The 14404-nt window shown below is 40.0% G+C and overlaps 1 protein-coding gene across 10 annotated transcripts in view; it reads right to left on the reverse strand.

Annotated features, from left to right (window-relative positions):
* Positions 1-14404, reverse strand: part of LETM2 (leucine zipper and EF-hand containing transmembrane protein 2) — a 283485-nt gene that overhangs the window by 232821 nt on the left and 36260 nt on the right. For all 10 annotated transcript variants that reach the window (XM_085633949.1, XM_085633952.1, XM_085633950.1 and 7 more), the window contains exon 3: positions 4360-4433. In XM_085633949.1, the coding sequence (XP_085490075.1) occupies positions 4360-4406 (47 nt within the window). In that variant the 5' untranslated portion in view covers positions 4407-4433. The remainder of the gene's footprint in view (positions 1-4359; positions 4434-14404) is intronic.

A 14404-nucleotide genomic window follows, 5' to 3' on the forward strand; every position in this document is an offset into this window, starting at 1 on the left:
TTTACATGTAACACTGGGGATGCACTTGAAAGCAAGGGAAAAAGAATGTCAAAACAATTATTTTATATTCACGGTTTGGTTGCTGGAAAACTCTTTGCTTGATCTACTGGACGTCTGTCTCTGGGTTTATTGATACAGTGGCTTTCCGAAAATGGATTTTAGTTATAGATGGGGATTACCAAAGTACACTCCTCACACACACCTCCAGCCCTCAGAGGCCACGTTTAGTGTAGCCAAAGACTTTCACCATCTTAAAAATGCCCAAAGTGGGTGGGGTTGGCCCCGGAAATTTTTATTATATTGGTTACAGCATGCAGAGGAGTCATTCCCACCCACTAGCTAAGGAAACAGATCTATTTTTCACTTAATTTAAAGCCGGTAGTGCTCCCAGATTTCAAGCCAAAATATTTTGCAGCGCAATTGAGAAAAGTAATAGAAAGGGTCCAAATTTAAAACAAGCAAAAGATGAGTTCGTATGGAATGGTCACTGGTATCTAGACCAGTGGTTCCCAAACTTTTGACTCCTGAGGACCCCCATTGACTCACCACTGAAAGCCGGGGACCCCCAAGCAATTTGTAGAATTTAAATTTCAAACATTAAAAAAAATAAAAACACGTGTGCACACAAAACAAATACTCGAATTACTAAGGATTTCAGGGGCATATTTACAAGTCCCTATCGCCATGGGAGCGTCACTTTTAGCGATGTTCCTGTGGCAATAGGGGCTTCGCCTTATTTACAAGGCAGCGTTAAGCCACTTATTGTGGCTTAACACTGCCTTGTAAATAAGCCCCCTATCACGCAATGCTTAGCGTGAAAAAGGTGGGCAGTGGAAGTTACAGTGGGCGTTTCCCTCCAACACCCATTGATTTTGACGCTGCCCTCTATTTACAAGGTCAGCTTAAATAGGAGACAGCATCCAAATTAAGACCATGAAAAACCTGGTCTTAACTTTGCGAAATGAGGAGAAATGCCTTATTTCTCCTCGTTTTTGCTTTTTCCAACGGAAAAAAGCTAAACACCTTTGATTGTTTATGTTCATCAAGGTGACCCTTTCTGCACATACACAATCTTTAATAAAAATGACGTTTTGTAACTTCCATGTGTGCTGCATTAGGCAGCACACATAGAAGTGACGAAACAGCATTACAAAATTGTTCATGTGCAGGAAGTGGGAACATAGCAGCATCAGGATAATGATAGACTAGGAATAAACATATGTTGCTAACTTTTACCATGCAGTTTGCAAGCAGCTCTTTGATGACAGTTTATAGGACACTGATAGATTACAATTGTCCCTTATGAATTGCACAGTGACGAAAGAATCTCTGTGACAAAATCAGTAACCCATTGACCTATGCACATAAAATACTGTTTTTAAAATGCATTGTACACCTTCTTTGCAGTAGGCATATTAACTCTCTGTGTCACATTAGATAAGTCAAAGCTGCCACTGGACAAAACTCTCATCTCTCTCCAGCAGGTACATTAATCACTGGCATTTTCTTGACACTTTTATAGTTGCTTGAAAACTGCTAATTTCACAAAGAACTTTGCAGTGCTTTTAAAATTGCTGGCTGAGGACCCCCTGGGAATGTGCCACGGACCCCTGGGGGTCCTCGGACCCCAGTTTGGGAAACACTGATCTAGACCACTGTGGGAATTGAGGTGGCTGAGAAGGTATACACATCTTATTAAGGCAAAATGTAGTTCACAAGTTGCTACTGCCCTTCAGACATAGGATATATAGGAAACAAAACAGAATCTTATTGTTTTCATATCCCCATGCTATCCACTACATTTTAACCCAGAATTTACTTCAGTGTTACAAGCAGGTCCTTTTAGTAAATGGTGGTCATGATCCTGTAGATTAATAGCAGATCTCTATCAGAAAGGGCACAATCAAATCATTCACACAGTATAAAACTGACTCCAAGCTAGACAAGTCTGAAGATATGCTTTACGCTCAGATAAGGCACCGGGTGATGATGTAGTTCACCATTGAAGAAATGACCATTTCACACAAAACTCTCTTTGAAAAGCATTTTTCCCCTTAAAAAAATGATTCTAAGAAACTAGATTCTAAATTGTATGCGATATTTACAGCTCAAAACCCATTCCCATTAGTCTCACATGAACCACTGGGAAAATGCCTGAATAGGGAAATTACATCTGGAGAGTGTATGTATTAAGACAAGAAAGGTGCACTATCAAGTATTATTTGATTGGTGCCATGTATCCTCCAAATTACATAATATGTACCCAAATACAAGACTGTAGGTGGAGCTGTGACAATGAAGGCACTATAACGCACATAGGGTGGGGTTGCCCACCTCTGGTCCTTTTTGAAGGCAGACATCAAGTATTGAAAGATATCATAAGCTACTCTCTCTCATTCTATCCAGGACCACCTGTCTATAAAGACCTTATCAGACCATAATGGTATTTTTGTCTGGCAGTGTCTGAGAGTGGCAAAGTCAGCTATTGTTTTCATGAGCAAGCGAAAATATCCACTTTCGATGACTCAGTGGCATTAGAGGCTCTGGAGCATATGAAATGACAGATCAGTTATCTGCAAGGAGAGCATATGACATAAAGGTTTGGATAAGTGTTATGTAACTAATATTTTGAACATCAGAGTCTTCTGAAAAGGAGGGAGTGGTGGGGTTTGTTGGAAGGCTTTTTGTGCCTAGTTATGGTATGTATAAAATAGAAACTGACACTGCTCTATCAAAAACTTGTCAACGAATGGTACTAAGATTATATATTTGTGTAAAAAATATAAATCAATAAACATTCTGTTTTAAAAGGAATGTATGACAGAACAACGTAATGGAGCAGCCAACTGACCATGGAGTAATACGTGTTCCCTTTGTGCTGACGTATAGGTAGTTGGTCTGGGAAAGATGACCTACTTGGGTCCATTCAGGGAGGCAAGAACTTTCCAATAAAATTCAGCCTAGGAAGTCCTTATTCAGTGGGGGACCAGGCACAGGAGTAAAACACATTGGAAACAAATAAGATGTGGGAAGAGATTGTTGTTCCTAATGGTGTGTTCCTACTGGAAGGAGGCCTGCTGAGGGCATCGGAGGCTGTTATAGCAAAACTCAAATGCAAATGTACAGAAGGAGATGTAAAAGCAGACTGCAAAAAACCAGGGACAGGATGCATTCTAAATCTGAGAGCGGACTTTGAATGAGAAGAAATGTAACAGTAGAGCAATGCCTACTGATGTTGTAAAAGACTCTCTAAGTGAATGGAGAGGGGGCAGGGCAGCTAGTGAGGGAGGAATATACATGGGTACACAAACTGTGGAAATGGGGGTGGGCCACATGTTCTTGCTTCCCATCTTCTGCTCAATCTTTCGCCTATCAAAGGGGGAGTGTATGGAGTTATACAGATTACAGGCATAAATCTAAAAGGAGGAAGATTAAAAGCAAAACACGTTTTATAATAGCGCATGTTCACGTTTGAAAATGATCTGATCTGCATTTAATAAAAAAATACTTTTTTTAACTTACATTTTTTAGCAAAGGAGAAGACTGCCTCACTGATGAGGCGAACAAATAACGGGAAAAGTAAGCTCAATTTAAAAGTATCTTGGACAACGAGTGAATTTTCGAATGAAAATTCCATACTTCTAAGCAAGACAATAAAAGAAGTGTGTATGTGGGTCAATTCAACCTTCAAAAGGCTGATAGAGCTCATAGCAAATACGTCAAGAGCTTGCTACAAGGGATCATATTCCCTATACAAAAGGCAGATGCTTAAACCTCCATAAAGAATTTTCAGTGACCTAACATTTAAAACTGCAAAAAGAATTACAGCCATAGCAGTGGCACATTAAAAGTGTACACGCTGAACAGACAAAGTAGGGATGGTCCTACCACTCATCTCAGAAAAAGGTGTCAGAAATGGAGGTGCCAGCTCAGTAATTAATTCTCTGTTTGATTCTGTAAGTATGTTTTTGATTGTAAACATGAGCCAAAAACTGATTTAGAGATTTAGTGCGGGTTGATAAATCCATAGAAATGACCTTCGCCGTGTATTGAGCAATCAGATCCAACATTCTGACCATACTGGTTAATGGAACACATGTGAAGCAAAATAATCATTTACAAACATACCCACGACTAAAATCCCTTATTGTACCTGAATCAACAAAACAATCTCCTAGTTGTGGGGGGCTGCACATGTAATGTCTGTTCCAAAGAAACCTAATCACTTATGAGATAGACATGGTAGTTGTATTTGGCCCAAATGTTTATTATTTTCACAGCATTGTTATGCATGGTTTATTCCTTAATGCTAACTCTGCCTTAAATAGCAAAATGTATTTGTTTAAAGAAGTTTCTTACCTTGATTTGGTCACAGCAAGAAGCAAGCTACACGGAAAGGTAGCCATGTTTAACTGCAATTTTCACTTTTAAGCCTTTGAACAAAAAAGCAAGACAAAAATGTAATGTCACCCCAACATCGGCAAATCTCGAAGAGCTGCACATTAAGAAAAAACATGACTGTGTAGAAGATCATGGCTCCTTAGTCCAGATAGACTATAGTGCTTCATATTACAATTTGTGGAACCCTTCATCCAAAGGCTAGGTGTGCATACAGTTTTGAAAGTTATGTAGGGCGATAGGACAACATGTGCATATTTTTGCCTGTAGGGGGCTAGCAATTGTGGTAAGAATATGCACTTTCTCTGGATTTGGATACATCTTGCATGCTATAGTAGAGTGAGATGCATCAAATGATCCAACAGGGCATGAAAGAAAGAAACATCCCCATGTAACACATATTTCAAATGCAAGCACATAACAGCTTGGGAAAAGGACTGACCTTCAGTGGGACCATGGGAAAAGTGGATTCATCACCAGATTGGGAACTTTAAATGGCTGAACAAAAATTGAGCTTATAGAAAAAGGCCACGGGTGATTCACTGTTTGACAAAGAAATCGAAAATGTGCTTTGAAATTAGTGAAATGTGAGTAGGGTCTATGAAAATCTATTAAGTTAGGAATATAGTGTGAACTTCGCCTGGGAGTTTTAATGCCCACCAAAAAACACAATGTTAATGTCAAAAATCTTTAGTCATGGGCAGCCATAGAATCAAGAGGAACGTTGACAATGTGGTCAAAACAATTTTCAGATTCTGTCGAGGATATGATTTGCTAACTGGACAGCTCAAACACTACTTGCGACTATCAAAGTTCAGTTTAATTTTCACTAAGAGGAGCTATTGAAAAAATAATTACTTTCACATAATACTGCTGGAAAAGCGTATACATACACAAATTTTACAGCATGATAGTCAGCTTTGGAGAGCCAAATGAAAGTCAGCATGTTTCGCCTTTAAGCAAGTGGAATAACAGCCACATCAAGTCTGAATTACACATCAAACCCAAAACTGAAAAGGTATGAACACGGACTGTAATTGCCTTTATATAGAGCTTACTACCCCATACAAGGTGTCAAATCGCTTTTTCGGAACCCTAAAACGATTCGTGGTGAATTTGTATAAGGAAATATAAAAGTAATTTGAGCTGTGAACATGTTAGTCCATTATTTAGATTGAAAAGGATAGTGGAGGGATATAAGAGGGAAGGGTTTGCATTTATACGGTGCTGCTACCCCCGCTGGGGGGCTGAAGTGCTTTTCGGCAGATAGCACGCTAATCCAGAACCCAAACAGGATTAGTGGAGAATTAGTTTAGGGCACTATGAAATTAATTTCAATGGTGGACATGTCAGTTTGGTATTTGTACTGAAAAAGGATAGTGGAGGGATAGAAGAGAGAAGGGTTTGCATTTATATAGCGCTTGCTACCCCTGATGAGATGTTAAAGCGCTTTTTGGTGGGTAGCACACTACTCCGGAACCCAAACAGTATTAGTGGGGAATTACTATAGGGAAATATGAAATTAATTTGAGCAGTTGGCATGTAAGTTTGTTATTTGGATTGAAAAGGATAGTGAATGGATAGAAGAGAAAAGGGTCTAGAAAGTGTTTTTTTTTTTTTTTTAGCTCATAGCAGTAATAGGAGGTTTGAGATGAGTAAAAAGGAGGTGGAGGGGGAAGAGTCAGAGGGAAGGGTTTAGAAAGGCTTGTTTAGGAGCTCTGAATAGTAAAAGAGGTATGAGATGATGCACAGAGGGGTAGAGAAGGAAAGAGTCGACACAGGGTTATTTTGCGGGTCATAGTAGTAGAATGGGGTTTGGGATGAGTGGGAGTGGAGTATAGGATATATTGAGAGAGGTATAGGGTGAGATATAGGGTAGTCCATTGGAGAGGCTGAATTAGAACAAAGTAATAAATATAAAGATACATAATTACATGGAAGGTATACATGCATAAGAAAGGTAATATATGCAGATTTAAGATGTATTTAATAAACTCAGACTTTCAAGTGTTTTTGTACTTTGTAAATTTAAAAAAAAATGTTTTTATATATTTCTTATTTCTGTCAAGAAATGAGCAAAGGTTATATATAATATTGCAATCAGAGTAATGCCCGAGATTATGGATTACCTCCTTATAAATCAGACCCAAACATAAATATGTGACTTTCTGATTCTGTTCTCTATATTATCGTCAAATGTCTGTATAGTTATTTGAAGGAAACTGGTTTCTCATTAGATGTACTTTTAATTCTGCTGGAAAAGAAAGTATATATAATCTCCCTTCAATTCTGAGATAAATTATGGCACTTTGAAAGTAATTGAGAATCTTGTAGCTTTCTGGCAACGGTGAACACAAGCACCAGATGTCACAAATGTAGGTACTCAATAAGGAGAGGTACTGGCCATGACTGAACTTTCGAATCACCTTTTTGATTAATAACAGGGACGAAAAACATAGGTAGCAAACTTCCTGAACAGGTGAAGAGAATGCCGTCTGCACATCTACAACTCAAGTATATTTGGGAGGCATTTGAAATTGTAGTAAGAAACAAAAGAGGCATATCTGCGCAACACAATAGGTGTTGATGATCGACAGGAGATAATCTTTAAGTTCCCATTTAAGCTTGGCATGATAGAGTCTGTTGACTTTTTCAATGTACCCTACCACAAAACAAACTTAGAAAGGGTCCTGTTTCTAAGAAAAAAAAGAATCCAGGGCACTGGGAATAAGGCCCTAAATCATTCCCTGATCAGATTACTGTGTTAGAAAGTAATTTGCTTACAAAAATAAGAAACATTCTTCAATGTGTTATATTCTCCAAACTGATTAAAGTGTTTTTATATGTACATTTGATGAGATGCATTGGAACACTGGCTGTTCCCTAGCAACCTGTCTTCTCTGAGTCTAGAGTGGAATGTAGAGAGAGGCAGAAGGCAGTTGCAGAAGAAGGTGGCTAGTGTTTCCAGGGGTCGCTCCTGACATCTTAATAAATCAACTTAAATCTACTAATGTGTCCTGTCACTTCAAAACAATGGATACATCGCATTATCGCAGGCTTTTATTCTGAGAAGAAAAATAAAGCATACAGGACAAGCAAAACATTTTTCAGTTGGATTTCATAAAGTTTCAAGGGTAACTAAACAAGAACTTAACTACACTTTACCTCACACCAAAAAGAGGAATACTTTTAGGAAGTACAGGCTGTACCCTTGCGTATCTCAAGTTGCTCCACCCTGACCCCCTGTCCTTAACCCCCAATCGCGTTTCCACTGTCATCTCAAACATTCTGGGCTTCCAGTTGCATCAGAGGACCAATCTACTCCTTGCTGAAACAATCTGCCCAAGTTGTTGACAGGTACACCAAAGGTGCATTAATGAAAGCTGATCTTATAAGTGGAGCAGAGATCCTGGCAAAACTTGAGGCTACCAGGAAATGTTATAAATGACTTGGCACGTGCTGCTCTGAAATCCATGTCTGTGATCTTAGGTACCCAGGTAACATGGAGCTGAGCAACTCCTCGGGAGAATCATACATCATGTTACTCTCCCAAATGCCAAGAGCCTTTGCTCTCCTTTGGACACCAGCCACAGAAGGGATCCACAACACAGAAATGGCACACAGCCACACATCAGACACTAGCATACAACAGAGGCCAGCGTATTGTCATGTGCCATTTGCATAAATATCAACTTGTTACTTCCAGTCCTCTGTTTATACACGGGGTCAATATTTCTTACTCAGTCCCCTCAAACAAGGTAAAAGTCAATCATAGTTTACTGGTTGTGATATTCCTTTCATTTAATGTCATCACATTTCCATTGGTTCCTCCTCCTTTGACTTCCCATCTTCCTTTCAGTACAAGGGGATATAATAACTCACTGCCCTCTTATTCTCCTTCCATGCCTTCATCTTCCTTATCCATCACAAATGGTTTTGTATTTAATTTATCCAAAATAATATTAATGGTTAGTCACAAACCTCTTATGAACCTGAAACTTTGATGTTGTCCTCCCTTTCTTTCTTGACAGGTAAGAATCCTTTAGGTTATTCCACCTCAACTACACTATCTCTCCATTGTAACCATACCTACCTACTGCTGTTTAAGGCACTTGATATTCCAAGAGTAACATCTATACCACCTATGAACAGGTGGCCAATTTCCAACTGTGCCAAGGGAAGGGACCTGTGATCATTGTGAGTTGAGAACAGTTGTTCTGCTTGTGCAATAAGACATGCAAGACCTAACACTTCTAAAATCAAAGATGGCAGTTATGATATGATAGCTAGGAAACTGCAGTCACAGTTTCACACTTAATATTTTTACAGAAGCAAGCTCTGTTCTCTGGACTTGAGATCATGATGCATGACTTTGGTGAGGTTCATGGTGCTGTACAGATGTTTACTCACTTTTAAAACACTTGTAACTGACTCCACGATAATCCCAAGTGCTATGGCTAAATAATTTTGATCTTAACTTCCAAAATGGCCCCTAGTCTTGTGAAAAAATTAGCCTGTTTTTTAAAATGGTGTCTAATCCCCAAAATGGCAACTGCTGCTGCAGCATAGCGGATAAACATCAACTTCTAATGAAACTATCCTCTAGTCCATTAACCTGCTAGTTTGGGGTGTCAGCTTGTCACGTGGCCCATAGGGACATTGTCGTTTTTCATTATGTTAGCATGAGCACGTCGCAGCTTGCCTGCTGCTTTTACGCATGTTACTACACGTCTTTATTTTTGCAATATTTCAATGACTGAATTCACATGAGAACTCATCGCTGTGTTCACTCTCTGCATGTTCCTAGGATTTAGACTGAACATTATGTGCAAAGTCGAACAACAATGCCCCTAGTTATTTTGTTCTGGCCAGACCTTAGACAAAACATACTGATGCAGCTATTGTTTGGACAAATGTACTTGGGTTTTATTAGAAGACACAAATAGGTAGCACACACTTGGGAGAGGGACCTTTCCTGGGAGAAGAGCGAGACAGCACCTATGATGTAGATCTACCATATATAGGCTAAGGTATGGGATCTGCTGACAAAGCCCAGAGATCTTCTATTATATAATAATACTTCTTCTTAGCAAGGGGAGGGAGGTTAGGCATTATAGTCTTTTCTCCATTGTCTGTTTATGATGACATCGCCCTTCATGATTTATGGACTAGCTGCTATGCTGACTGTATTTGTACTATGCATTTTCCTGCTTGTTGTGGCACGTATACTGCATGTTAGGGCACGTTAGTTAAAATAAATATTTTAAATTACTTCGTGTCTCTGTCAGATCTTATTGTGGACATGTACAAATCGAGCGAAAGTGTTTATACCGAGATTCCTGAGAGATCTAGGAGTATTGTGTTATGAGGTGTCTGATCATTTGCTTCTCTATGAGTGAGTAGGAGAGCAAGTGAGACACTATAGCTAGTCAGTCCCGGGTTCGTGGGTACTAAGGTGGTAGGAAGACCCAGTCCCTATACACCAAGGTCCCATATTCCTGTGCATTTTTCTTTATTTGTGCAGAGTCCTTGCAACAAGCTGTTATCTCTGGCGGGGCAAATGAGAGACCATCTCCACCACTCCTCATGCCCCCTTCATCTCCAAGTGCTCTGCGAAAAAGTGTACAATATACTCAACTATACCTTCTTGTTTCAGAATCTTCTGATGGCGTTTAAGGAAATATGGCTTAATAAGGCTCAATCCAAAATTACCAGCTTTATTTGGTCATCAAAAGGAGGAAATATGATAAAGGGGGGCTACGACTGCCAGATCTGTCGTATTACGCATGGGTATTTCTCTTATAATCAGGGAAAGTGCATTTTCGTTTACCGGACTCTTCTGATCTAGGGAATATGTTTAAAGCACTGCTGCAGGAGGTGGAAGGGGCGAATATGGGTTTATTCACAAATATGGTGATCTCCGTTTTTTCAAAAGAGTGAGACTTAAAGTCTTGCAGTCCTTTGCGGAGACATGGTACAAAATCAGGAAATAATTAAATTTGAACTATTACAGTGGAATGGCTCCTATTTGGAACTCGCCCAGCTCACCAGAGTGGTCCAAAGATAGTCTGGCCCTTCCTTTGAAAAAAGCTGGAAGAGTACACTGGGGTCATCTGATAGTGGATGGAACACTGACCTCATGGGAGAAATGCCAAGAAATAACTAAAAATCAGCTCTCAAGATTTACATACCTTCAAATAAAAGGCTGGCTCCTTTCTGTTGGGGCTAGTGTTGGATTATCAAATGTTTTGGAATCAAGGATGGTGACGAATATGTCCCGGAAAAAAGGGGTATTGGCTGGTATTGGCTTTTAATGGAATTGGCAGACGGAGACTTCAATCTACCATCGTTACTCTGGGAGAAGATCTTGCCTGGAGAGCAGTATGAAGAATTATGGCAAGTATCATGTAACTTTTTATACTCAACAGTCCGTGCTGCAAATTCAAAGCGGAACCACCTTTTCTGTCCTCACAGAGTTTACTGGCTAAAATAGGGAAGGGCCCCACTCCGAGATGTCCAAAGTGTGGTAAAGAAAAAGGAAACGACATTCACTTGTTTTTGGAGTGTCCTGTTCTTCAGGAGTTCTGGGAGGATGTGAGTAACACAATATCTTCTATACTTGGAGAGCCACTCCAGGTAAGCAAAATTCTTGTCTTTTTTGGGATGATGGAGCATGGTAAAGCTATGACAAATAACACAAAGAATTAGATTTTCTACCTGATACTCTTGGCCCGCAGAGAAATTTGCAAACACGGGGTTAAATCTACACCTCCAATTAAAATAGAATGGTTGATGTCAATAAAATACACTAATCAGTTGGATAGGTTACCTAAGAAAAAGCGTAATGATTTCTGGCTTTCTGAGAACTGGGTGAAACAATGTATTTAAATCCAGTCCAATGATTAGACCTCTATACTATATTGCTCAATTACTTCTTTGGTGACTTCGCAGTAGACGGGTGAAAATAAGTTTCCTATGGTTGGAGGTTAGTAAGCGTGGTAAGAGGTTAGTAAGCATGGTATTGAGTGACCCATCCTCGGTGTGGAATAAAGATCTCTGGCTGGCGCTAATCAAAGGGAGGCCCTGGAGTACGATACACCATTGATTGGTAATCGAGGCTAATGAGGACTTTAAAAAAAAAAACATACTCAACTATCCTAGAGAAGAGACTGGAAGATTAACACACTTGATTAGGAAAGGCAGCCATGGAATTAATCTTCATCAGAAGTCAGGCTGCAGGACTAAATTTGTGCAACAGAGAACACCAGATGGGCCCTGGAGATACTGGGCAGGAAAAGGTATCCTGACACTGGGGCAAGTAATTCTTAGGGATGAGTGTAGAACTCTGGAAGAATTAAGACTAAGGTACTCCCTTCAGGGTGTACAAGATTATAAATATGCTCAGGTGGTCAGTACTATCAGATCAATAAGGCCCCGAATCGTCTTAAGGGAGAGGTGTAAGTTATTGGATTGAAGGTTGGCGATCCTAAAATTAATGGTGTATACAGGCTGTTTTTGCAAGAATCCCAGGACGATATCGGTAAAACCGAGGCAGCCTGGGCTGCAAAGTTGGAGGATCCGGATATTGACCTGGATAGAGCCCTTGAAATGGATAGAAGAATCCTACGCTCCTCCAATTTAAGAGCTCAACATTTTAAAACATTATTCAATCTCTATTACACCCCCTCTAAACTTCATGATTGGGGCAAGAGGGACAATAGCAATTGTCCCAGATGCTGTAAAGGCCCAGCCGACATCATTCATATGTTCTATAAGTGCGAGAAACTAGAATCAATTAAAATAGAGATCGAATCAAATCAAATCAAATCAAACATTTCTTTATTCGGCTCACCAAAGAGAGTCATAAAAGATACAGTTTAAAAATACACATTAAATACATATTTAAAAAAGACATTTGTTTAAAATTCATTGTGTTTAGAGGTCATGGCTGATTTAAATAATCACAATAATGACAGTTTTCAGAATTTAAGCTATGAAATACACATCTGGGTAGAACATCAATTAAGTTGGTACGATTTATTTAAATAAAATAAAATCTGGGTTAGGTCAGCCTAAGTTCTGTCTGTGGCGCATAATGTACTGTAGGAAATTAGAAACAGTATAGACCAGCCCCTCCCCCTCAAGTGACTGTAAAAACAGTAAAGCTGGGCGACAGGAACGGAAGCCCATGCGTTTTAATAGGGGGATTAATAATTTCTTCCGCTGATCTGTGTAATATTTACAGAATAAAATAGTGTGAATTGTAGACTGGGAAGAACTCCCGTCACAAGGGCAAGGTGGAATTATGTTGGCCCAGTTATTTCTCAGCGGAAATGTGACTAGTCGATGGAAATAATTCAGTCTAAACCTTACCAGAAGAAATAACTCGTAAGAAGTAGTATTATAAGTCAGGTAAGGTTGCATCCCAAAGACGGTCTGGACTGTTAGGCTGTGTCTAACCGTTTGTTTCATGACCTCCGAGTTAAGTCTTAGATCTTCAAGATGTGTATGACAAAGGTCGTTAAAGACCTTTCTTGTTAACTCCTGGATTGTAGGAGGATCATTATAGTATTTTTCTAGGCCTAGATCAGTCAAAACATTTTTAACATAAGATAACCACCCAGATCTGTGAACGTTGTCTAAGTCCATACAGTCTTGAATTATAGTTTGTGTAAGGAGAGATTTATCAGATGTCCATATTCAATGTCATAATAAAAGGGGCTGGATTTTTGCCAGGTCAGAAACATATGAAAGACCTAGTTCTACGTGGCAGGTACAGTTTGCAGCTGATGTTGATAGGGCAAGAAGATATTTCAAAAAGTTGTTTTCTATCGTCTGAATGGGCGCCACAGACACGTGGCCCCATACTCCTGCACCATACAAAGCCACTGAAATATATTTGGCTTTGTAGATCTTTACCATCTCCGCAGGTGCTTTTTTCTCAAGTTTTCTCGAGAAACTCACAAGTGCGGAGGTGGTTCTAGCAAACTGCAGTTTTCTTACTTCAACTGCCGGTTTCCAGGTTAATTTTTTATCAATCATGACACCTAAATAGGGATAGCTGTCAGTAATTGCTAAACTTTCCCTATTCAAAAATATTGATCTGGTTTTAGTACTCTTGCTGACACCTGCCTTCATGACGAAGGTTTTCCCTATATTGACCTTAAGGTTCAGACTAGACATAAAAGAAGCGTATTTATTTAAAGCCCCTTGGAGTTCATTTGGGGTGCGGGCCAAAATAACCGCGTCATCCGCATACAAAAGTGCCGGGATACGGCGGTTGGCCACCATGGGAAGGTCTTGAGCTCCCTTCAACATTTCACCCTCCAGACCATTAGTATAGAGGGTGAAAAGGAATGGAGCCAGGACACAACCTTGTCTCACCCCCTTTTCTATCCCAAAGGATGCAGTCAGTTCGCCGTTTGTTCCGAATCTCACTCTGGCACTTGCATCCGCATAAACTTCTCTTAAAAAAGTGACTGCGGTTTGGTCCATCCCTAGGTCTAAGAGGATGGACCAAAGTTTAGCGTGGTTTACGCAGTCAAATGCGGATGACAGGTCGACATAGACCATGTAGAGTGCTCCGGCCTTGATATTAACATATTTATCTATCAAAAGTGATAGATTTAAGGCCTGATCTATGGTGCCCAGTCCTTCACGGAACCCGTATTGTAGGTCGGATAAGATGTTATTATCCGCTGCCCACTCCTGCAAACGATCAAGCATAATCCGACCCATCACTTTCCCCGTTGAATCCAGCAGAGAGATGGGGCGGTAGCAGGTGACGGAATTCCTGTCCCCTTTCTTAAAGATCGGGACTAGGATAGATGTTTTCCAGGATTCCGGAATGGCTGTGGCACATAGTGCATTGAACACTCTGGTTAAAAAAGGGATCCAGAGTTCGGTATTACTTTTATAAAAGTCTATTGGAACCCCATCAGGCCCCGGGGCCTTCCCTGATTTACTAGCATTTAAAGCCCGTGTGACCTGGTCAATAGTAATAGTT

Source organism: Triturus cristatus, chromosome 11 (assembly GCF_964204655.1).
Source record: "Triturus cristatus chromosome 11, aTriCri1.1, whole genome shotgun sequence".
NCBI classification, from domain to species: domain Eukaryota; kingdom Metazoa; phylum Chordata; class Amphibia; order Caudata; family Salamandridae; genus Triturus; species Triturus cristatus.